This window comes from Chelonoidis abingdonii, chromosome 4 (assembly GCF_003597395.2).
Source record: "Chelonoidis abingdonii isolate Lonesome George chromosome 4, CheloAbing_2.0, whole genome shotgun sequence".
Classification (NCBI taxonomy): Eukaryota; Metazoa; Chordata; order Testudines; family Testudinidae; genus Chelonoidis; species Chelonoidis abingdonii.
Genome location: NC_133772.1, coordinates 103,618,077 through 103,644,692, shown reverse-complemented (window position 1 = coordinate 103,644,692; position 26,616 = coordinate 103,618,077). Strand labels below are relative to the sequence as shown.

General features: G+C 43.8%; 1 protein-coding gene across 1 annotated transcript in view; it reads right to left on the bottom strand.

Moving 5' to 3' along the window:
• Positions 1-26,616, bottom strand: part of NUBPL (NUBP iron-sulfur cluster assembly factor, mitochondrial) — a 190,958-nt gene that overhangs the window by 151,414 nt on the left and 12,928 nt on the right. The window contains exon 4 of the mRNA XM_032773081.2: positions 9,558-9,648. Coding sequence (XP_032628972.1) covers positions 9,558-9,648 — 91 coding nt within the window. The remainder of the gene's footprint in view (positions 1-9,557; positions 9,649-26,616) is intronic.

Sequence of the window (26,616 nt, the reverse complement as noted above, 5' to 3'; positions counted from 1 at the left end):
GGACATATGAAGATGAGAGGAGGTAGCCAAGGCCTCAAATGGAGGTTTCATGCGAGCATGAAGAACAAGGTTAAGATTCCATGCAGCCGCTGTTGGGTAAATTTCAGGGTGGAGATTTTGCAGGCCCGTGAGAAAGCGTTTTATGCTGGAGTGGGTAAAGAATGAATAACTGTCTAATAGGTCATGGAAGGTGGTAAGCGCCGCCAGGTGCACTTTGATGGAGCTGAATGAAAGTCCTTCCTGTTTTAGTTTCAGGAGGTAGTCTAAAATGTTAGGGAGGGTCACGTTATTGAGTGCTAAGTGATTACGTGAGCACCAGGGGGCGAAACGCTTCCACTTCTGCAGGTAGGTTTTACGAGTGGAGTCTTTCCTACTGTGCAGGAGGACATATTGGACTTGTTCGGAACAGGCTAGTTCATGGGTTTGGAACCATGAAGGAACCAGGCTGTGAGGTGGAGCTTTTGGAGCAGGGGTGAAGAACCTGTCCGTTGTCCTGGGAAACGTGGTCTGGCCTGTTGGGGAGAGCCCGTGAATGACGGGAGGATATGCAGAGTAGGTAGAGATACCACATCTGTCTTGGCCAAGCCGGGGCAATAAGGATGACCCAGGCCTTGCCATCCACAATCTTCCAAAGAACCCTGTGTAACAGAGGGATTTGTGGAAGGCGTACAGGAGGGAGTCGTTCCATGGGATGAGGAATGCATCTCCTAGGGATGCAGTGCCGAGTCCCGCTCTGGAGCAAAACGGAACATTTTCAATTCTGGGTCGTGGCAAAGAGATCTATTGACGAGCTGCCCCAGAGGGAGAAGAGCTGTTGGAGTACTGCGGGGTGCAGTTCCCATTCGCATTGTGTCAGGAAGTGCCTGCTGAGTGCGTCGGCAGGAATGTTGTGGCAGCCTGGTAGGTAGGAAGTGATGATTTGTATTCAATGTCGTATGCACCAATTCCATAGTTGAATGGCTTCCATTCAAAGGGAATGTGATCGGGCTCCCTCTTGTCTGTTTATGTAGTACATGCATGCTATGCTGCCTTTTAAGGCCCAAAGAGATTTGTTCTTTCTGAGGGGAAGAAAGTGAAGGCATGCTCACCTCACTGCTCTGAGCTCTAAGAGATTTATGTATAGGTGCGTCTCTGATGCGGACCACCGGCCTTGTGCCCTGTGCCACCCTAGGTGCGCTCCCCAACCGATTAGGGAAGTGTCCGTGGTGAGCATGAGTGTTGGGGAACTTTGCTGGAAGGAAACCCCTGTGCAGAGGTTTTCTGGACTTGTTTACCAATGCTGGGAAGCTATAACATTGGGAGGAGGAATTAGCAGCATCCCTGCAGTGTGTCTGTTGGGTTTGAAATTGGAATTGAGCCAGCCCTGGAGACATCTCATGTGTAGCCTGGCGTAGTGAACCATGAAGGAGGTGGCTGCCATGTGACCAAGGAGCTGTAGGCAAAGTCTTGCCTGTGTCCTGGGACGAATAGAGAGCGTGCGTTTGAGCTGCATGACAGCGAGGAATCTGTGATATGGGAGCAAGGTCCTGCTCTGGATTGAGTCGAGAAGAGCGCCGATGAACTCGATCTGTTGTTTAGGTGTCAGAATGGATTTTCGGATGTTTATTTGGAGGCCTAGGCTATGAAAGAGGGAGATGGCGAAACAGGTAGCTTGAAGTGTCTCGCCATAGGAGTTGCCCTTGATAAGGCAATCATCCAGATACGGGAACAGTGTGATCCCGTGTTTGCAGAGATGAGCCACGACCACGGCTAGAGTCTTGGAAAAAAACTCTCGGTGCTGTGGAGGGTCCGAAAGGAAGAACTCTGTATTGAAAATGGTCATGACCTTTTGTGAATCGTAGGAAGCGTCTGTGAGCTGGATTAATTGATATATGAAAGTAAGCATGCTGTAGGTCGAGGGCTTTGAACCAGTCCCCTTGATCCAGTGCAGGTATTATTGTGCCCAGTGTGACCATCTTGAATCTTTGTATCCTCATGAATTTGTTCAGTCGGCGTAGATCTAGTATAGGCCTCCATCCTACAGTCTTTTCTGTGTTAGAAAGTAATGGGAGTAGAAACCTGTTCCTTGATTTTGCGTCGGCATAGGTTCCACTGCACCTAGTTGTAGAAGATGGACCACTTCTGTGCAAAGTAAGTGGTCGTGAGAAGGGTCCCTGAAGAGGGACGGGGAAAGGTAGGAAGGTAGGAGAAAGTTTGTCCTTATCAAAAGGGAGATCCTCCACTTTGGTCTGCAGTTATTTGGGGATGTCAGATGCAGAGAGCCATGAGGATTTGCGCATAACCACAGCAGTTGCAGTTGTACAGGCTGCTGTGTCTGCCGTGTCTAGAGATGCCTATAGAGCTGTTCTGGAAATCAGTTGGCCCTCAGGCAGGATTTATTTGAAGTCTGCTCTCATATCCTCTGGAATGTAGGAGGCAAATTCAAAAATTTAGTATAATTATCAAAGTCATAACTGGAGAGGGGAGCAGAATAGTTTGCAATTCTGAATTGTAATATGGAGGACATATAAACCTTGCGGCCCAAGGCATCAAGGCGTCTAAGGTCCTTGTCTTGCAAGGTGGGTTGATATTGTGACTGTTTCGTACTCTGTGCAACTGCATCTACGACAAGGGCGTTCGCTGGTGATGAAAAAATAGGAAGTCAGCGTTCTTAGCAGGGACATAGTATCTATGTTCAGCCTTTTTGCAAGTTGGTACTAAAGACGCTGGGGTTTGCCAGAGAGTGTCAGCCGGCTCCAGGAGTGCTTCGTTTATAGGAAGTGCGATTTTGAGGGTGCAGACGGTTGAAGGATTCTGAGGAGTCTGTGTTGCATCTCCTGAACCTCTTGAAAGGGGATATCTTGACTGAATGCCACCCTCCTGAAAAGTTCTTGAAATTGTTTACAGTCGTCCACGGCCTGTGGAGGCAGAGGGAGGAGGGCTCATGACGAGTTAAGGATATGGTGTAACTTGCCTACTCAGGAGGGGGTTCAGCACATTAGAAGTGGATGGCACAGGAGACTGATGCACAGGAGAAGGATGACTAGTAGGAGGATGTTGCCAAGGGTACCACTGAAGCCAAGGAATAGGGTAGGAGAACCCAGATGTCGCCCATGGGGGAGCAAAGTAGGGAAGCTGAGGCTGGTGGCCTTGAGCCGGACCTGAGGTGGCAGAGGTGCCTGTGGAGTAGAAGCAGGAGAGGAGAACTCCGCTTGTTGCTGTAAATCAAGTTCACCATCAGTGAAAATCAGTTCAGGTGGAGAGAGCGGTGGTTCAAAAAATGAGCCCTGTGTACATAGGAGCGGAGAGTGAGGCTCAGGTGGCACTGAAAGGTCACATTGAGTGAGAAACTGTTGCTCCTGCTCCCTGGGCTAAGCTGAATCTGCTCTCGCTCATTAGCAGGAGAAAGTGCAAGTGACAGTAGTGCTGCAGACTGCTTGGAGGTGCCCTGCAGGGGGTCTGCTACTGGTGCCTGGGTGGAAGATAGTCTTGGTGCCAATGTTCTTCTCCCTGCAGAGGAGGCGCGCGCCGCTGGCACTGCGGCCGTTTGCGGTGCCGGGAGGACCGGAGCCACAAGGACCTTCCTGACATGGGAGGTCGGGTCCCTGCCTCTGCGCTCTGTCAGAGCTGCGGCTGAGGCATTAGAAAAGCTGAGGTACCTGCCTTTGGTGCTGTCAGCACAGAGGGTAGGGATCTCGCGGGAGACCCCCTACCCTTGTTAAAGTCTCTCCTGTGAGACTGTTCTGCTTCTTGCCTCTGCTTCAGGGAAGGTGAAGCAACGCTGCCCAACAGTTCTGATCTGGCTTGGGCACATGTGGAAGTGGGTTGACCTTTCCCATCTCCGAAAGCGGCTGTAAGGATTTTTCCATCATCAGCATTTTGAGCAGCAGATCCCTATTGAGACGAGCTCTTGACTTGAGGCTCACACAAGGGAGGCACTTCACAGGGATGTGGGTGTCCCCGAGGCACTTCATACAGTATGAGTGCCCATCTGTCCGGGACATGGATTCCTGACAGGAAATATACCTTTTGAATCCAGAAGCTCCTGGCATTATGAATTAGAGATGGCAGAGGAGAGTGTCTCAACGGGAAACAAGCCTGAGAGATTTTTTTTTTTTTTTTATAACCTAAGTAACTAACTATGTAACTACACTAAAGGAAGGGAAACAACTGGGATGTAACTAATAATTATTTCTATGTTCTTTGTTACTGTTTTCTACAGAGACCAGGGAAGAGAAGGTAGCACTGCCCCGAGTCCCGTCTTCAGCCGAGGACGGTTGAGAAGGAACTGAGGAGGGTGTGGGGCGCACGCACTCAGGAAGATTCCAACTAGATGGGAGATGCCATCTGGGTGTGTGTGCCCCAACCAGGCACTGCTACCGAAAATCTCCGATCGACAGCACCGGGACGCACCGTCACCTAGAGTGGAGCACCCACAGGGACAGCACTCGAAGAAGAACAAGGAGCAATGGTCTCAAGGTGCAGTGGGGAAGGTCTAGGTTGGATATTCGGAAAAACTATTTCACTAGGAGGGTGGTGAAGCACTGGAATGGGTTACCTAGGGAGGTGGTGGAATCTACATCCTTAGAGGATTTTAAGGCCTGGCTTGACAAAGCCCTGACTGGGATGATTTAGCTGGGGTTGGTCCTGGTTTGAGCAGGGGGTTGGACTAGATGACCTCCTGAGGTCTCTTCCAACCCTAATCTTGTATGCTTCTATGCCTGTCGGCCATGGCTAAGGGGTGACTTGTTTACAGTCTATAACAAGGGTGGCCAAACCACAGCTAACAAGCTGCATGTGACTATTTTACAGTTGAAGTGGTTTCACTTTGCCCACGCCCCAACCCCCATTCTCCACTTAACAGACTGAGGGGAAAGAAACTCAGGGCTTCTACTCTGCAGGGGCTTCCAGGTGTTACTCTGTGTGGAGAGGCAGTGGCAAGCAGCTGGGACCTGCAGGAAGGGGCCAAAGCTTTAGAGCCACAGAGAAAGGTAACAGCAAAAGCACCTCTCCTTGCAGCTTCTGTTGCTGCCTCTCCCCAAGGCCACAGCTCCCGGCTTGCCAGCTCCAGCAGCTGCCATAGAGGAGGCCACGCAGCACAATGTAACCAATCAGGGCCAGCAAACCCTGTCAAAAATCAGTGGGGGAGGGGTTTGTGCACATGACCCCACATGCCTCTCCCCTCTCCCTCATTTATCTCCTCTGGCTTCTGCCCAGTGGGAAACAGAGGTCTCAGGGCTCCAGCCCCATGGGGCACACCTGCCTGGGGGGTCAGGGCTTCAGCAGGAAGAGGCTTAAGCCCCAAGCCCTGGAACGCACACCCCAGTTCTCAAACTTCGGAAAGTTGTCGTATGCAGCTCAGAGGGTCAGAAAGTTTGGAAATCCCTGGTCTATAAGTATCTACATGGGAAACAAATATTTAATAATGGGCTCTCTGATCTAGCAGAAAAAGGTACAACACAATCCACTAGCTGGAAGTTGAAGCTAGACAAATTCAGACTAAAAATAAGCTGTAAAATTTTAACTGTGAGAGTAATTAATCATTGGAACAACTTCCCAAAGGTTGTGGTGGAGTCTCTATCACTGACAGATACTTTTTCAATCAATTTTGGAAGTGTTTTTTTTTAAAAAAAAATGTTCTAGAGTCTGTGTTATACAGCAAGTCAGAGCAGACGTCACATTGGTCCCTTCAGGCCTTGAAATCTATGAGTCACCCTTCAATTTTTTAGAAGTAGTTGCAGTCTTTAGAATGTATTGCTTTATGTACAGATAAATAGTTTTGGGCATCACTAAGTGGCAATAAAGTTCTGAAGTATTATAGAAGCAATTAAGAGTTCCACTGGAGAAAAAGATCTGTCAGTATCTTCGTAATAAATTGTATATCCACCCCCCCTTTTTTTTTAAATGTGATTTATAGGTATTGTGACTATCACAATCATAGCAGAAATAAACCCAAAATGCCATTTTGGCAATTACAGTCACTTTTGCTCTCTGCCACCTAGATTTCGCATAGTAATGTGAGGAGGGAAAAAAACATAATATCTTACATTTATGGAGCATCTCATGTCCTGGGACCCTAAAACCATTTTGAAAACTGGAAATATATACAGAGATTCATTTTATTCACCATCGCAATGTGGTAACTGCTAGATAACTTTGTCCCACTAGGTGTTAAGCACCCTCAATCCTCCTGAAATGTGTGATTGGGTGACAAAATTGAAATCAATGAGTACCTGTACCTCACAGGATCAGTCCATATAGGTTCAATGCTGATGGGTGCTGAGCACTGCGGGCCCAATCCAGCAGGCAAAAAACTCTAAGCACAGGCATCAAACCCAGTGGCTTCTATGGAACTTAATTATGCACATATGTTCTTTACTGAATAAGGATGAATTCAGCACATGCTTAAGTGCTTTGCTCAGCCAGGACCTAAGAGTGCACTGCATTACATAGCTAACTAAAAACAACTAACACAGAAGAGAGAGGGTAAAATTTTGTAGCTACCAATCTTATTAAATCACAACAAAGTCATCCAAGAAATCTTTAAAAGAAAAAGATATTAAAATTGAAGTAAGGTGGAGAGTTAAATTAAAACAGACTTTGGCTACCACATCATCCTTAAAACTTCAAACTGATCCTAGGAGTTGTTGTCTCTAAGGTAAATAGGGGGCGCCTTTAATGTTCATTCTTCTTGTTTTTACTCAACTGAAGGTAGAAACAACGGTATTCACAGAGTTTTTATATGGAATACCTGAAACCAAACTTGGCTTAACCAAGAAAATGACCATGCCATTCACAGACTCCAAGGCCAAAAGGAATCATTGTGATCATCTAATCTGACCTCCTCCATGACACAAGCAATAGAACTTCTCCAAAATAAGTCCTAAAATGTATCTTTTGGAAAAACATCCAATCTTGATTTTAAAACTGTCAGTGATGGGGTTATTCCAATGGTTAATTACTCTCACTATTATAAACGTATGCCTTATTTCCAGTCTGAATTTGTCTAGCTTCAACTTCCAGCCACTGGATCATGTTACAACTTTCTCTGCTGGATTGAACAGCCCATTATTAAATATTTGTTTCCCAGGTACGCACTTGTAGACCGTAATCAAGTCACCCCTTAACCTTCTCTTTGTTAAGCTCAGTATATTGAGTTGTTCACTGTTACAGCAACACATACAGAACTGAGAATGCGTGGAGCAGCTGAAGTGGTGTGGGAAAAGGGGGAAAGAGCTGGACTCAACATAAGGCCCCAACATCCCACATGAGCAGAAGCAAACTCCACATATCCTATTAACCCTACAAAGATAATGGTATGGATAAAAAGCTAGAGGGTGTAACACTGCCTTTTACTTAGCAGTAAATTCCTGTCCAGAAATGTTGCGGATGCCTGTAGCAGACCGCTGTTGGGGGGAGGGGGGATTCACCCCTCCCTGAGGCGGCTGGGAGCCCAGCCACCCTACTATCTGGGGTGACCACAACAGTTCCAGGCTCAGACCCTCAGGCAGGGGCTGAACAAGCAGCTCAGTTTATAGAGCCCAGGCCCTAGATCAGGGCAGAGCAACAAACACTGGTGCAGGGCTCAGACCCTCAGGCAGGGGCTGAACAAGCAGCTCAGTTTATAGAGCCCAGGCCCTAGATCAGGGCAGAGCAACAAACACTGGTGCAGGGCTCAGACCCTCAGGCAGGGGCTGAACAAGCAGCTCAGTTTATAGAGCCCAGGCCCTAGATCAGGGCAGAGCAACAAACACTGGTGCAGGGCTCAGACCCTCAGGCAGGGGCTGAGCAAGCAGTTCAGTTTATACCAGGTAAGAGGCCTAAGCTTCTGGGCCTCAGCGTTGGGGCAAGGGGGAGACTGCCACCCGTGAGTGGGGTGGCAGGAGGGACACAGGCCCGCCCACTCCTCTGTGTCCCAACGCGGGGTCCTAACAGCGGCAGGCAACCTGCTGCTGTGTCAGTGGGGATTCTGGCCGCAACACACTAACATTGGCTCTGGTTCTGCTGCAGCCAGACTAGGGTCAGCTGCTCCCTGGCTACTTCCCGTCTCCTCCTCGGGGCTTACCTCGATCCTGGGGTCGTCCTCCACAGGGTCCAGGTGCATGGGTTCGTCCCAGTCGGGGCTGGAGGGTAGGTCCGGCAGCTCCTCTGGGCAGCGAGCATGGGGAAGCTCCGGCAGCTCCTCAGGGTAGCGAGCACGCGGAAGCTCGGGCCACTCTGGACGGCTACCCTGGGTTGCAGGAGTCTCCCAGTGCCGAGCTCCCGGACAGATGTCCGCTCCCTCCGGCCACCGGGGCCTCACTGAGCTCGGAAGGCCCACCTTTATACTTCCAGGTCGGCACTTGACCCTTTGCGGGGCAGGCTCAGAGCTCTGTAGCTCTGCCTAGTCCGGCCTCCGGCTGGGCTCTTCGTCCTCCGAGGCGGCTGGGAGCCAGGCCACCTCATTACAGTGCCAATGATTCCTGTTAAAGTTGCAGCCCATTTTTGTCACATTTGAGCTAAAATTGACACATGCCTCATTTTGTCCTTGTCTACAGAACTTTACATGTTGACAGTACTGTCCATTTGTCCATTCGTCAGCTGAGTGACAATTCTTGATCATCACTGGGTAGAGAGTATTGTAGTGATGAGGATGAGGATGGTTTTGTTTGTGGCCAAATATTTCTAATTTTTGTAAATGGGCTCATTTATTGTCATGACGGATATAACAAATCATTAAATACATTCTGTTTTCATAATTTGGATAGAAAGAGATTCTCCACTGTACCAGGGCTCTGCCTAGGCACTCTGCAGAGGAGAGACGTACAAGGAAATTATTGTGGCTCTTGGATTCTCAGGTGCCTGATCCCAGTCTACACTAGACACAGCATAGCCTTGGCTCCTCCAAGCCCCTTTCTCTCCCCACCCCTTTCTTCCCCTTCTACACTCTCGTACCCTTCCTTCTCCCAACAGATCCCTTCTCTTCTCTAATGCCAAAAAGAAACAGCTGCAAGAGGCAGCAAAACTTCCTCTTCCATTTTATACTGGTGGAGGTTTCCCCCTACCCAGGGGAAACTCTCCAGCACAAATCTCTTGCCAAAAAATCACTGTGGTGAACTGGAGAATCTGGCCCCAAAGCATTAAGGGAAAAGACAGGCAAATGCATTATATCAAATGTCTTTAAATCACCCTTCTCCTCTTCCCTAGATATATTTCAAAGTATCAGAGGTGTAGCCATGTTAGTCTGGATCTGTAAAAGTAGCAAAGAATCCTGTGGCACCTTATAGACTAACAGACGAAGTGTTAGTCTATCAGGTGTTAGTTTTGAAAACAAGTTCATTTGGAAACACTGAAACAATGATCAAAGAAAACAAAACTGGATATATCAAGTCTTCGTTCTTATGTTAGTGGCCATTCAAAATCATACTTAAAATATGGCACATTTTTAGGAAGTACTGAATGAGGTTTGACCAGCAACATAGAAAAAATATTAAAGTAAATAAGACCTTTAAAAATACCTCTCATAACTTGAAGAAATACATTTTCTTCAGAAACTTCATTAGCTATTGAACAAAAAAGTTATGTAACTTTATACTTACTTGGTGATAATTCTGGATTTCCTTTCAAATTCATCATCTTTGGAATTGAAGGGCCATATACATCTGCATCAAGCAAACCAACTGCTTTTGTCTGTAGGACCAAAAAATTGTGACGGTCAACACACCTTTTCTGCTTCAAGAAAAATTATAAGTTAAGCAAAGTTTCAAAGCTGGCTGCAGAAATAAATGTATGATCTTGATTTCATTCATAATTTAATGCTGTTCCCACCCTATCTAAGTTACATTTGAAGCAAAAAGTATTATGCATTAAGTACAACATTGTCCCTCTAGGATGTGAGCCGCTGGATTCAATTGTAAGAACTACACCTCTACCCAGGTATAATGCTGTCCTCGTGAGCCAAAAAAGTCTTACTCCATTATATCGAACTTGCTTTGATCCACTGGAATGCGCAGCCCCACCCCCCTGAAGCACTGCTTTACCGCATTATATCCGAATTCATGTTATATCAGCTCACGTTATATCGGAGTGGAGGTGTAGCTTCTCAGCAACCAGCATCCTCACTCACACTATGAAATATTCCTTATTCATGGTGTTTGCTGTGGATTATTTATGGAAAAACTACACCACAAACTTCCTTCTCTATACACACACATATATACAGAAGTGTCACAGTCTGTCAAAATATATTCTGCCTCATTATACTTAAATTTTGACTTTTTCTATATTAACCACCTGGTACTAGACAAAGAAAATGAAATAATAAAAGGTTAAAATTAAAGGTGAAAATATATTTATGGGACCAGAATCCCTGTCTTCAGATTGCCACATGACAGTTAAAAGAAAATTCAGACCGGTGAAGCCAATGGAAGCTGTTATATGTGATCCATATTTATTACAAAGGAATGCTTAAAATGTTCTCATTTTTGAATTGCTGCCATTGACAAGACAAATAAAAATATGGGATTATTCAAATATGTAGAGAGGAAATTATTTAGACAAGGAACTGTACATATAAAATTATAACTACTGTTTCCAGGCTTACAACAAAAGTCTTTTCAAGAATGGTTAAATAAATTTTAAATTTAGAAAAAAATTTATTATTAGCACCGACAGCTGAGATGCACTGCAGGTTACAGCATCTTGTAAACTATCAAGTAAGGAACCAGTCTTATAAGTTCTTGAGCACCTACAACTTCAATGAAAGTTGATGGCATTCAACACTTTGCAGACTCAGCATCTCAGTAAGCAAACAAAATTTGGGCCTGTTTTAAAGCCTATGGAAGTCAATGAGAGCTTTTCAGTTGACTTAGTTCACTTTGAATCAGGCCATTAATGGCCATGCACCAAAAAATGTACTTTGGTATTTACTTTGAATGAAGTCTTAATAATAGGAGACCTCCCGCTACAGCATTCTCCTATCACACCTGTGATGAGAAGTAGGGTGAAACAGTTGAGCTCTTGAAAATAATCATATTTGTGACTTTGAGCGTAGAGAGGTTTCTACTGAATATCTTAGAACTTAATAAAGAAGTATCTCTAGCTTTGAACATATCCAAATGTGAAATGATATCCATAACATCATTCAGGTTCATAACAGCACAAAATAGCTTTCATTAATCAAGTTTTCCAAGTCAGATGTGTTAAAAAAAATCATGAAAGAAATGTACTTTAATCAAAATTATAAATATTTAGTTCACTATTTGTTAAATGATTCTGAATTATAAGTATATATTTTAAGTTTTTGAATAGGCAGGATTTAGTTCATAAAAATGCGTGCAACTGAGTGGTAAGTTTGTCGGTTTATTTAACATTATTTTATTACTAGGTTATCAGTCAAGAGAATTAGAGATTTATATTGTTATAACAGAATTCAGAAAGACAGCAATAATAATCAATTTTGAAGGTTTCATCTTTGCAGCATATAAACATGGTACACCAAGAAGTATTAGTGATGAAAGTGAAAACTTATTGCTATAAATCGTGGTTGCGATCTTTAAATAAAAAGTAAGAATCAGCTGTCACCATAAACTCAAACTAGTATGTGGATACATAACATTTTGTTCTCTTTGAATGTGTTCTTTTATCTGAAGACTGGCAGACAGGACAGTAGATGTAATCACAGAGATGAAAGCTTAAGATCTCATTTAGTGGGTTGTTTGGTTTTTTTTTAACTTTTTTTTTTTATAACACTTGTGAAAGCTATAAAAAAAATACTGTTGTTATTCTGACACATTATACTGTTTCATGCCTAATGCATGAAAGCTGCAATTTAAAAGATCGGAAGGCCCCATTTTTATGCTAAATTTCAAAGGCACCAACAACAGTTTTCGCGCTTCTTTGTTCTTTGACAAATATGCATATTTTAAAAGATTATAATGATTCCTGACTCAGTCCTTTTATCTATGTCAGCAGCTAACTGAACCCATCAAAACATCATTTTAGGGATTACTTCTGAAATCAAAGTAAATATTACCAGCAGAACCTACCCACTGCTTCAAAATTGATTGACATTCTTCCCTCCACTGCTTTTTGTGGACTTTTTGCAGCAAGTCCCATGAACATCCAGAGAGGTAACTGAATGAGTTTTGGGAACTCCTTGCTACAATTTTGACATCAGATTGAGGGAAGTGAAGGTTTAAGATAATTTCACTGCCACTGACTGAGTTCATGCTGTCTTGCTATACTGCCAAACAATCCACACCAGAGATGATTTCCTCCTGGGATTAAAAATATTTATGAGCAGCAAATACTGTGCCTATGGAGTGCAACAGATTACACTAAATCCAAGATATATAAAATAAGTAAGTGTTCTGGAGAGGATACCTTCATATCTCATGGTCTTCATACTCCAAACATTATTTCATATTATAAATCTGATTGTTATATAAAATAGAGTGCTAGCTTAATACATTTCCTAAAAAAAAAAAAATCAATTTAATATGTTTGCCAAGCAATTTTGCCTCTTTCCAGGGTTACAGTTAAAATGAAGTGTTTTTGTAATAACAGAAAAAAAAACCACAACAGATCCTCTAGTTGCTTAACCTCTCTTTTCTGCAAGCTCAAAAACCTCTGGTATGTGAAGTTTGTGACACGGTTATAGAAAAAGGTCTCTTGGGAACCCTCTGCTACAACACTGGAAGAACATCACTGTAGACACTGTAATGTAGGCTTTTCTTCACCAAGCCATTCAATCCCATACGCTGAGAGGGTTCACATTTCCCTAAGGCAGCAGCTTGCACAGAAAAGGTTGGCCTCAGTACGTGAGCTTTTATTTTTTCCTCCAACCTTTCATTTTGGGCAGCCAAGTATCCCTGGTGTACTAATATCAATCCTTTATTCTATTTTAATTACACTGGCAGAACCTTACTGCAGCTACCAAGGAGTCTTCTAAGATTGGCACAGACTGAAATATCTCTTCCAATATTTTCACAATGCACTAAACCCCCACAGGCCCAAGAGAAGACATCTTAAGGGTTCACCAGAATACCATGCTTATCAGATTGCTTTATCAGAGCTATTCATCCAGTCTATTTCAGATACTGACCAGAATGTAAAGCAGGTATATGAAATCTGTATTTAAAAATAAGAGAATTTAAGGAACTCAAACATTTTTCAAAAGTAAAACTACTACTTTTACCAATGATTTTCTTAGAAAGGTATAAACATAATAAAAACTAAGGCTGTCACGCAATTAAAAGAATTAGAGATATTAATTGCACCGTTAAACAATAGAATACCATTTATTTAAATATTTTTGGATGTTTTCTATGTTTTCAAATATACTGATTTCAATTATAACAGAAAACAAAGTGTACAGTGCTCACTTTGTATTTTTTATTATAAATATTTCCACTGTAAAAAACAAAAATAGTATTTTTCAATTCATCTAATACAAGTTCCGTGGTGCAATCTCTATGATGAAAGTTGAATTTACAAATGTAGAATTATGTACAAAAAAATAAGTACATTCAAAAATAAAATAATGTACAACTGTAGAGCCTACAAGTCCACTCAGTTCTATTTCTTGTTCAGCCAACTGCTCAAACAAGTTTGTTTACATTTGCAGGAGATATTGCTGCCCACTTCTATTTACATCACCTGAAGGTGAGAACAGACATTCTCATAGCACTGTTGTAGCCAGCATCGCAAAATTTTTACATGCCTGATGCACTAAAGATTCGTATGTCCCGTTATGCTTCAACCACGATTCGAGAGGACATGCGTCCATGCTGATGACAGGTTCTGCTCAATAACAATCCAAAGCAGTGTGGAGAGATGTATGTTCATTTTTGGTTGATTTTTTTTCGTGGTTCAGGTTCTGTAGTTTCCACATCAGAGTGTTGCTCTTTTAAGACTTCTAAAAGCATGCTCCAGACCTCATCCCTCTCACATTTTGGAAAGCACTTCAGAATCTTAAACCCTGAATTGAGTACTGCAGCTATCTTTAGAAATCTCACATTGGTACCCTCTTTGTGTTTTGTGAAATCTGCAGCAAAAGTGTTCTCAAAATGAACAACATGTGCTGAGTCATCATCCAAGACTGCAATAACATGAAATATATGGCAAAATGAAGGTAAAATAGAGCCAGAGACATATAACTCTCTCCTCAGAAGTTCAGCTACAAATTTAATTAACGCATTATTTTTTTAATGAACGTCATCAGCATGTAAGCATGTCCTCTGGAATGGTGCCTGAAGCATGAAGGGACACCCGAATGTTTAGCAAATCTGGCACGTAAATACCTTGCAGTGCCAGTTACAAAAGCGCCATGCAAAGTGACACTGTAAACAAGAAGTGGGCAGCATTATCTCCAGTAAACGTAAACAAACTTGTTTGTCTTAACGATTGGCTGAACGAGAAGTAGGACTGAGTGGACTTGTAGACGCTAAAGTTTTGCATTGTTTTGTTTGAAAGTGTATTTATGTAACAAAAAAAAAATCTACATTTTTAAGTTACACTTTCACGATAAAGAGATTGCACTACACTAACCTGAAAAATAGGGTTTATCTTTTTATACTGAAAATATTTGTAATAAAAATAATATAAAGTTAGCAGTGCACATTTTGTATTCTGTGTTGTAACTGAAAACAGTATATTGGAAAATGTACAAAAAATCCAAATATTTAATAAATTTCAATTGGTATTCTATTGTTTAATGATGCAATTAATCACAAATTATTTTTTGAGTTAATCATGTGTGTTAACTGTGCTTAATCGACAGCCCTAATAAAAACACATATCAATTAGAAAACCAACTTGGTCTCTCACTTGTGGGTCGGCAGGAACTACAACAGGAGCTGACCCACACAAGACCCGCAATTTCCTTACCCTTCTCAGCACTACCAAAACTTCTTCATCAACTATAATTAACATCTCTTAGTCAATGTACACAGTTTCTTCTAAATTTACTAGTATTATTAACACCAATAGCAATTAAAAAGCTTCTTACTCTACAAGTGAAAAAAACAAACCAACCAACCAATCATCAATGTACAGAGAGCAAAGCCTTGTGCTTAGCAATGCTGCAGACACTGGAAGGGAAGAAGGGTAGAAATGGGGCATAAACTTTTCTTCACATTACAAATATTCAGCCACTCAACTCATGTTATTTCCTAAAGCTTCCAACAGCTGATTTTGATAATATCAAGAAAAAACAATTTTTCTTGAATTTCACATGAGACTCTTCCTTCTTCCATTTTCTGAAGTGCTTCTCATGTATGGAGTACCAAAAATAGACTTCTTGGCTTATTGGGAGTGTTACTTCAAGATATCCTGAACTGACTGAACCGCTTTACACTGCAGTTCTAATTTTACATGCTCATAAATAAACTTTTATATCTTCCCATACCTAATCTATTTTTAATGGACGTGAGGCAATTTGACGTATGCTTTCTATAGAAAAGGAAATGGAATTTAATCTCCATTCTGTTAGTAAAAAAATGTGGGTACAAGGTCTCATACCCTAGGAAGTACAGCAAGTTCATGGTCTGGCTATAAGAGGAGGACTCTCAAGCATGGAAAAAATCAATAATGGCATCCTGAGACAAGTACACATCAGATTATTTCAATGAATATTTAACCAGCAAGAGACTGCAGGACAGGACCCCACCAACAGATTGCAGGATAGGATCCATATTAGGACTCCCACACACAGCCCTAAAAAACACATATGCTAGTTATTTCAGATACCTGTATTTAAATAAATACACAACGTCTCTGAGAAACCTAGTAGAAAATTACTGGATTCTGAGAGAGACAAATGATATCACATTCATTTCCATTGTAAGAGACTGATGTCACAAGACTATTTGCCTACCTCTAACACATTCAATGCATTTGGGGATAGTTTTCAATTAAATTAACCCATGTCCTTGTTTCTCTAATCATTTGCCCATTTTATATAACTGGACAAACAATATGAATATTAGCAAATATATACAAAAGTAATAACATTTTTTCTAATAAAGTATTCTTTTGTATATATATTATTCACCCAGCTCTATGCAAGACTAACTTCACTGCAAGGATAAAAAAAAAAAAAAAACAACCACCACACCACACATCCAGGTGGATTATGAACCATTTATATTTTTCCTCAACCAAAGAATACACAAGCTTTGAAACAAAACAAAACCCATAACAATTAGCTCTAATCACACAATATTTATACATAATATATAAATTTTGTATTTAAAAGTTCTTCCCTTTTTGTTTTTCCATTTTACATGATTTACAGTACTATCTTAATAGCTGAATACACTTTTATCCCACTGTGTTTGCTGTCCTTCTCCATTTAGCTAATCATTAACTTTTCCCCATTTCTCCTGCATTATGAGGCAATGTGTTTATGTTTATCATTTCATTGTGTGATAATGAAGATAATAAAACAGTTGTTTAAGAGCTCCTTCTGCTGGTTGGCTGCTTCTTTAACAACACAACAAAATATTGAAAGTCCTTATACTAAAAATGCTTTTATATATTTCTTTTGCAATCAAATGATTTGCTACGGAAACCAAAGTCTATTCCCTAAAAATGACAAATTTTAAGTACCACAATTTTTGGTGCCAAATCTACTTAAACTCCCTTTACAAGGAGCAGGTTAGAATATGTAAAATCAGATACTTGCCCATCATGTAACCAAACTACGCAGAAGCCATTTACTTAAACTTACACACTAATTTGTTCCATACTGTTTTACCCCTGGCTCCTCTGCCTCTCACACCATAATAAATGGTTTCACTCTTTACTTCGGAATGCAAATCTTCTTGGGAAGAAAAGGAGATTCTAAAGGCGGCTGACTAGAGAGTTTGCCTCATAGTGACAGGATAAACATACAGTCTCTCAACTGGATTTGTGCCATCCTTAGTCACGCACAGCTGGTGTTTGCTCACTAAAATACTCTGTTCATAAACAAGCAATCTCAATCCTATTATTGCTGGCATCTATTAATTCAAGTTGTTTCAACTATAATAAATTGTCTCTGGCCATGCAGCTTTCATAAATAGTCATTCCACTCTGAATACGAATCATCTGGCATAAAACCCAAAAATTCTTTTGAGTGCTCCTGGGGGAGCGGAACTAACTGCTGCTACATCAAAGGAACTAGAAGAATAGTCTGTCAAAACTAAGCAAGCAATTAAAAATAGGACACAAGAGTAAAACTTAAGTTATCTCCCTAAAAGTATAGATTTATACAGCTCAGCACAACCTCAAGAGCTTGCACAATTCTTAGCACTAATTAACTAATCCACACGTAATAGGTAACTCACGGGTGCTACAAGTCTGAGGAGCCAGCACTAAGTCAAGACTACATTCTGGCCTCTCTGGTCTTGCATAAAAAAAATATAATAAAAACCTTTTATATTGGACATGAAGTTTTCATTAGATACCTAAATGAAATCCTGTTTAAAATTTTAAATTATTTTCTGTTTAATTAGTCAGGGATGGGGTATATGGGGTGAGTTCAAAAGGAGTATCTCTGCATAGCAAAAAGCCACACTCACAGGGGTGGTTTGCTTGCACCTGGTCCTGGCAACTCACAACTCTCAGCAGTGGTCTGGGTGGCTGTGTGTGCACATCACAGGCCCACACCTTGGGACCTTGCCTTGGCTTGAATGCTAAATCTACCGAGGATAACTAATAGTGACAAACACTAGTGAAAGGGCATGTCTGGCCCACCAAGTGTACAAAAGTCTCCAACAGTGAAGCCAGCAAAACAAAGTATAACTAGGCAGAAAGAGCTATAGCAAGCTAGTGGAGAGCTTACAGCAGTGTGGCAAACAAATTACGATACACTGATCAACCAGAAAGCCAACAAGTTATGGTTGAATACTTGGCAAATAGTGGATGATAGAAACCAAATGAAGAATGGAAGGAGAAACAAAAGCATGCCAGCTTGCTCACTGCCCAAACAAAAGCCAACTTGTTCATTACTCAGAAACCAAGGTGGGGGGGGTGTGTGTGAAAAGAATGTGATCAGAACACACACAACACACAGAAAAGGGAATTACGTGATGAACTTGAAGGATAAGACATGTATAGGAACATGGAATACAAGAACATTACACCATGCTGGAGCACTTGCAATAATCTACTAATTGAAAAGATACGAGTGGGAAATCACTGGTCTATATGAAACAAGATGGGAAGGCAAAGGACAATCCTATCACGATGAACTGATGGCGGACACTAGGATGGAGTTGCACTGGTGCTAAAGCAGAAGGCAAGCCAGGCTCTTAAGGCATTTCATATGATATCACCTTTTACACTGAAGGCAAAATGTGTAATAGAGATGGGAGGCTTTAATGCAAAAGTAGGACTGGACTGGACTTCCTGAGCTCCAGAAACAGACAGATTTAGACTCAGTGAAGAAAAGGAGAAGAAAAGCCACTAAATTTCTGCCTAATCAACAACCTGGTAATAACAAACAGGCTATTTCAACAAAGAAAGCTGCGGAGAAAATGGATTGGATATCACCTGATGGGCTAACAAAGAGACGATAGACTTTGTATTTGCGAATCACAGAAAGAAATCAAGTGTGTTGTCATGCAGATCATTTGTGGCCAGTATCAGATCATGTATTAGTGTTGGCATCAAATGATGTCGAGACTGAGAACCGCCTAAAAAGTGCCAAGAACTAAGATTTCTGACATGGACAAATTGAAAAAGCAAGACAATCTATAAATACAAAAAAAAACCATGCAGAAAAACATCATGGCTCTGGTGAAAGAAAAAATTAATGTTGAACAGACATGGAACAGTGTAAAAAATGGGATTACAAGAGCAGCTGAACATGTAGTGGCCAAAACAAAGAAAGTAGGGTGGATAACAGATGAAATGCTGAAGTTGAGTGATAAGTGTAGGAAGCTGAAGTAGAGTGAAAGAAAGACACTAGTCTAAGAGATTAGTACAATAGGTTGACCAGAGAGATAAAACAGAAAGCGGGGAGAGACACAAACAACTGGATAAGCAAACAATGTGAAGAATACACAAAAGAGAAAGATAAGAGAACTGAGTCAGACATACAAGTTGAAGATGGAAGTGAAAGAAAAGCTCAAGTAAATAACTGAGGATGAACGAGCAAAGAATAAGCAATGAAAAGAATATTCTGAAGAGCTGTAAAATGTGTAGAACACAGCAGATGAAATGGACTTAGAGAAGCTTCCCAATACAAATGAGGGAGAGCAGATACCAGAATTCTTAGAAAATAGTAGTAAAGATCTCGACAGAAAGGCTGAAAAAGAAAAAGGTGCTGGAAAATGACAACATAACCACAGAGCTGGTTCAAGCAGGTGAGAAAAAAACAGAGGAAAAAGAAAGAAGAGAGAATGTGCTGAGCTTATAGGGGGAAAGCAATAATAGTACCAATCTATAAAGAAGGGAGGTAAGAGAGTCCATGAATCAAAGAGGAATTAGAATGCCAGGCAGGGCCGGCTTCAGGACTGTTTGCCACGTGGGAGACAGAGAATCTAGGACTATGTGTTCACTACCCGCCGTATCGGCGGGTAGCAATCGATTTCTCGGGGATCGATATATTGTGTCTCATCTAGACGCGATATATCGATCCCCGAACGAGCTCCTGTCGACTCCGGAACTCCGCCAATGCGAACAGCGGTAGCGGAGTCAACAGGGGGAGCCGCGGACGTCGATCCCAAGCTGTGAGGATGGTACGTAACTCGAACTAAGATACTTCGACTTCGGCTACGCTATTCACGTAGCTGAAGTTGTATATCTTAGATCGATTCCCCCCCCCCCAGTGTAGACCAGCCCTAAGTTTGTCCAGGAGGAGGCTGGGAGGAGGAAGTCAAGAGTTGAAACAGCCAAGCACCCAGACCACAGAAAAGAGAAACTGTGACACACAGAGATTGGGAAGAGACTGTTTTAGTTACTACATGCTAATGACATAGCTCCGAGAATGGGTGTAATACATGACTCCAGTCTTGGTCATATGATGAAGACCTCTAGGGAAAAGGAAAACAAAGGACAGATATTGCTAAGCTGCCCAAGACAAGGATGGGATGCCAGAGAGCAGGTGTATACATCTACACGGATTTAAAGAGAATAATTCACAAAGTAGGCAAAAGGCAAAACATTCGGACTGAAGATCAGCACGGAGAATGGGAACTGTGAAGATGACATTAAGAAAAATTGAACTAGCCACTACTGCATTTGGAAAATTCTGGAAGATCTGAAAGTCTGAAGGCGTTTCAAGAAACATGAAGCATATATGAGACAACTGTTGTGCCAATACTGCTGAACAAGTCAGAAAGCAGATAAATGAAATATATTGACTGCAGATGTGACCTGGCTGAGGGAAATAACAATTCAAGAAAAGAAAACTGGAGATCATTCATGGTGATACATACCAGAATGCAAGAAACTAGAAAGAAAGGAAGACCGAGGATGCGTTGGATAGACACAGAACTAGAACGTTAAAAATGAACAAAACCGTAGAGCTGGTACAAGACAGAAAGCTGCAAAGGGTACTACTCCATTGTTACGTAGGTTCTTGTGGACCACAGAGGGCAATTTATGAACGTCAATGTGGGTTGCACTGGAAAAGTCATGATGCCCAGGTTTTCTGCTGATCTCAAGTCTACACTCATGGACAGGCTGAGACACTATTCCCACCTGTCGCAACCCTAAACCCTTGCTCAAGTTGTCGGCCTGGCCAATTGTCGGTCAGGCCAGAGCCGTGTGCAGACATGCAAGCATGTCATGAACAAAGGAGTAGTGTGCCGGGTGCACCAGTAGTGTGTTGGGTGAACCTCCCGTGAGCCATATATGGACATGAAAGCCTGTCTCGGACAAAGAAGGCAGTGTGCTAAGTGCAGCCTCTGCTGACGTAAGGGGCTCCAGCCCGGAACCCAGAAGGCGAAGGAGCTAGGAACCAATCCAATGCCAACACATGTAAAAAGGGAACCAATCTGAAATTGACACAAGTACGGACCCCCAAACAAAACTATGTCCCGCGCCAAAATCAGTAGCAGTCCCCGTGTGTTAGCTGAGAGGCCTGATCACCCTGTCAGCCAGGAGTCTCCTCCGGATTTTGTCGGCTCGTGTCGTGTCGTAACGAAATAAAACCATGTCCCCTAATTCATTATGTACTTGGTGCCTATGCTGCTGGTCAGTTGTATTTGGAGTGTGGTACGTATTTTGTAACTTCTACAAGTATTCTGCCTTTGCTAACTCCCCCCGCTCCTTGCCTCCTTTCTTCTGGCCCTTATTCTGTGTATAGAAGAAGTGGTTACTTTTATAGCCTATACTCCCCACCTTTGCTTCCCTTTTTTTTTTTTTTTTTGTATGAAGAAGTGTATGGTTTAAATAGATAATAGCTCTAGTTGATAAATTGCTTTTTCCCTGACCCAAGCTGTAACTTATCCCCGTTACTAATTAAAGAAGAATAAATGCAGCCATTTGGCTTTTAAACCCAATTCTGCCATGTTCCGTTGTTCCTCCCCCATTAAATAGCCACTCGAACCTTACGTGTCCCAGTCATGGCGTCACGAACAGGATGGGGTGAGGAAAATTGCTCTCCGGCACCAACCCACAATAATTGTCCGTGGCAAACTAAAGCTACTGATAAAACCCCCGATGATGAGTTTAACCATTTCCAGCACCATATCTTACTTGAGCGGAGGCATTCTGAGGCAATTAGCTGGAATTGCATTATCGGAGTCGGCTATTCGAGTCAAACCTATACTGCTAGCCTGTCAATTGGCGCTGCAGGCTGCCTTTTAATGTGCCACTCGGGCCTTCGGCTAAGGTGGACCCAACCAGGGCACAAAATGTCACCTATGAATGGCACACCCGCAGCAAAGCAGAAATGAAGGAGTTTATTAGCGACACCGGTCGAGAACCAAATGAGCCGGTATTTACTTGGTTGGGACAGCTCATTTTAGAATTCGGCCAGGAGCTGGTTGACCAGCGGGAAGCAACCTTACTTTCCCGAAGCACCTCCTGGTCTAGAGGGACTGCTCGCGGAGTACTCCTTGCTGCCCCTATCTGGCCCATTTCTGTTCCAGTGGCAGCGTACTTACAAGTCCAAAATAGCGCTCAAGCGTTCCAGCTCCCCCAAGAAGGTATTTCTACCCCCCGCAGTTTAATTTATACCACTGCAGGAGCATCCCTCGTTTGGTGGGATCCCGTGCATACGCCACTAGGTTTAGCACAAGCACAACAGTAATTACGCCCATTTCAGGCTTATTGCTGTTACTGATCCTGCCGGTATCCTTGTACATGAACAAGCAGTAGATATCGCACTGGACAGTAGCCCCCTTGGAGATACAAGCATGCTATTATGGAAGCGGGGGTTCCCAGGGCGACTGGTCACTTCCCTGTTCCAGACTATGGATCGCTTAAAGTGGTCTACCACTCAAGCACCCAAAGTGGCCGCAGGCACAGTAGCCTCTGGGGCTAAGCCCAAGTACCCCAAACGTTCTTATATATAGCGAAAAATTTTGGGGTTCCTATTAAATAAGGGAGGCCTTAGCAAGGACACTGCCCGCAAGCTGACCCCCGAACAACAAAAAGCGCTAGCCATAACTTTGGGGTGGGAGGACTGTCCGGAAGGCCCACATCAGGAAAACAACTCAAGACCAGTTGCGTAATGGCAGCCAACACCCGGTCTTGTGATCCGAGGCCGTATTTTCCCCTAGTTACCCGTGATAATCAGGAAGTTCAGTTTCTATTAGATACAGGCGCCCAAGTATCTATTATTCCCCCATCCATACCCCACAAACGTACAGGTCGTGTCATCCACGTCCAAGGGCTTAACAGCATCAAGTCTCGACCCGAAGTTAAAGTAAAATCTACCCTTTGGGGCACCTCATCCAGTTTACCACCCTTTTAGGAGATCAGGTCATCCTTGGGGTGGGCGAGCTTAAGGCTTTTAAGCTAGCCCCAGTCATTGTTACCGCCCTGCCTCCCGCTTTAATTGCCAGTCCCCACGAACCCCGTGCTAGTAATCCAACCCCGTGGAAATATCAACCTATCCCCACACCTCCCCAGGGAAAAGCCGCCCTTAGCCAACTTTTAACTCAACTTGAAGATGCCCCGCATATTTGTCGTGTCACCACTAGTCGATATCTGTCCAGTGCATAGGGCATCCCGAAGTCTCATAAACCCAATGAGTATCTTATGGTTATTGATTACCGTTCAGCTAACCAACATATTGAGGCTATTGCGTTCGCAAGCCAGTGGGATCTACCTACAATTGAACCTCCTTAATCACCAGGCTAAATGGGCGTGCACCCTCGATCTTAAGGATATGTTCTATCAGATTCCCCTTTATGACCCACAAGGGCTTCTCAATTTCGCATATGAAGGCTCCCAGTATCAGCGGTGGGTCTGCCCCCCAAGGGTATCGGAACTCGCCAGCCTGTGCTACTGAGGCCTTGAGTCAGACCCTTCAAGTCGTTTCACCCAAGCCCGGGTGTGAGGTCGTTCATTATGTAGATGACATCCTTATTTGTGGTCCTGACTCTAGCCCTGTCCAAACTCTTACCGATCAGGTTCTTCAGGCTCTAGATAATGACAAATGGGAGGTTAATAAGGAAAAAAGCTGCCTATTGCCTTCAACCTTGTCCCAGTTTTTGGGGTTCAGCGTGGAGGAAGGGATCCTCCAGCATTCCTCATACCATTCATTACAACCCCAATTTAAGGTGGGAACCCCCCCTCCCCCAAAAACAAATTCAAAGGGTGCTCGGAATACTTAACTATCACCGAGCTTTTCTTCCAGCCATGTTACTCAATGCTCTTTTTACCATTCAGCAATTTGCAAAAAGCAAAAGGCTGCTCTGGACTGAGGAAGCCGATCAGGCAATAAATAGTTTAACAGCATGGCTTCACTCTAATCCTACCCTTTACCAATGGGACCCAAAAGATCCAGTCCTCATTGAGTTGTCAATCACAGCTCACGGCATAAATGCCATGATCACCCAAGAAAACAAGCGGTATATCACAACGCTCACACCTTTAATGGTCCAGAGCACCGGTATGGGTCGGTAGGACACATGCTCCTCGGGGTTAAATTGGCCGCCCTTTGGGCTCGGTTAGCCTGCGGAAAGCTCCAAGGCCCCCACGTACAGCTCGTCCCCTGGCTGTCATTTACCCCAGCCCGCAGTTTCACAGCTCATCAACCACTTGGGAGAAACTGGTGTTTACAGCACAGAAAGCCTTTAGTCAATGGGTATTATGTTCAAGTTCCACTGCTGAGGAGGACCCCAGCCTAGCCTAGTGCATTTGAACCATGGATTGTGTCCGATACGGGCACAGCCCCCTCCCCCATGCTGGCATGTTTTGCCAACAGTGTAAAGTATTCCAGGCTGAGCTCCTCCCAAGTCATGCCTCAGAAAAACTAGCTGAGGTCCAGGGCATATTCATAGCCGCCTCCCACCTCGCCTGTGCCTATCCCCGTACTCGAGTTGTTCTGGGTATAGATTTCGCTAAAGTATTCCAGGCTGAGCTCCTCCCAAGTCATGCCTCAGGATAACTAGCTGAGGTCCAGGGCATATTCTTAGCCGCCTCCCACCTCGCCTGTGCCTATCCCCGTACTCGAGTTGTTCTGGGTATAGATTTCGCTTACGGGGTATCCATCCTCATTCGTGAGGGGCAGCCGCAAGCACATGAGGAATTATGGGAGCAAATTTTTACCCTTATGCATGACCGAATTGCCCTGGTTTGTTACTCATTGTCCTCTCACCTCCCATCTGACAGTAATCCTTTACATACCACTCTTGATCAACACCTCTGAGCCTCTAAGGCCGAGAACCCCAGCAGCCCCAAGGTAGCCTCCATCGCCCTTACAAAAGCCCAAGACTCCTTTTTAACGTGGCTCCACGAGGAATGGGAACACCTACCCGGGCAAGCCCTTCACCAAGTTTTTACAGCCCACGGGTACTGCAAAGCGGATTTGACCCGTAAGCACTGTAATGAAGCCATTCGTGCCTGTCAGCAGTGCCAGGCAAGTCGCCAGACGTCCCGGCCTGTCATAGCTCACGGAGCGTTACAACGCCAGCTCTTCAGGCTGGACATCATTGGCAATTAGATTTAATTGGCCCCCGAGCTGGAGCCAAATTGTTTCCAAAGGGGCTGGTAGCTGTAGATCTAGGCTCCCGCCAAATCCATTGCTCACCCCTAAGGCGGTCTACAGCCCCAGCAGTTAACAAGGCATTACTTCAAGTTTTTGCAGCCTGGGGCGTCCCCTCTGAAATCCAAACCGACGGAGGCCCCCCATTTACCATAGTTTTGAAACCTTAGTTGCCAAATGGAGCGCCCGGCTTCACGTCCATCTCCCCTACCAAACCCATAGCAACAGTGTCACAGAGCGCCGCATTGGAATTCTCAAAACGCAACTCCATGCCATCATTGGAAAACCTGACTACAAAGGCTGGCATTTCGCCCTGCCTCAAGCCCTTATTACACTGAATGCAGCTTATAGTCGGTGGCCACAGATTGATCCGGAGCCACCCCAACCCTGCAAACCGGTTTTCACCCCCCAAGAGCCAGTATGGCTATGTGCCCCAACAGCATCCGGGCGCTCGCAGCCCCTTCCAGTCGTGGTTCTCAAGCCCGGCCATTTCCCCAATACGTATCAAGTTGTGTACACCGGTCAATCAGAAACCCAGCTGGTTGATCACAACTGGCTCAGGCGGCAATCATAATGGGACCCGCCCTAGGGCTCATCCCATCCTCTGTTTTCTCGTTTCAGGTTTATTCACAACCATATCATCCGCATCTGAACCCTCTGGTGAAGTGGATCCTAGCCTACGCCCATCAGGAACTCCTGGCACCTAATTCAGACAATGTTTCTTCCATTCCCCCAAATCACTATTGTGTGGTATGCTCTAGCCCCCTATCCATCTCTGGGGACCCCCTTTTCCCTTGAGTTTCTCCCCATTAAAGATGTGTCTCACGAGGAACCTGCCTCACAGTGTGATAAATCTGATTGGCCCTGGCGACACCAGTTTACCTGTAATTCTACCCAATCAGATCGACTTGAGACCCGTAGCACTTTTATTTCTGTGCTTGACCCCAGGCCTCCTGCCAGTCCATTTTGTATTTTTGGGTCCCAACTCCCGCCATTCCTGGGGAGCATATCCCAACCGTTCTCACATTTTTTTGCCCCTACCCCCTTGTCACTGGTATGATGTAGTATATGATTTTAATGATGGTTATGATGATCCTTATAGGCCAGGGGACTCCCCCAGCTGGTATTATCAAGCGTTCAAGTCCACCCTAGCCACCCTTAATCAGTCTAATGTTCCCATTACTGTTTTTGATGCCAACTCCCGCTTTGCGTTTTCTACTAACGAGCGAACAGTTGGCCTTAGAGCCATTGATTGGGCGCATCATTACTGGGTCACAGCTGTAAGTGACCTCGCAATTGAAGATAAAAGAAACATGCTCCTAGATGGGTCAACACCTCTGCCTTGTATTCTCTCCCTGGAATTTATTGGTTGTGTAGCCATGGCATTGCCCACAGTCATCTCCAGTCCCCCAAGGGCATTTGCGCTCTTGGTCAAATTTTCATTAAAGGAGGGGGAGTCTTTCACAGACCTCCCCGTATTTGGCCCACACAAACGCAAATTCGCATGG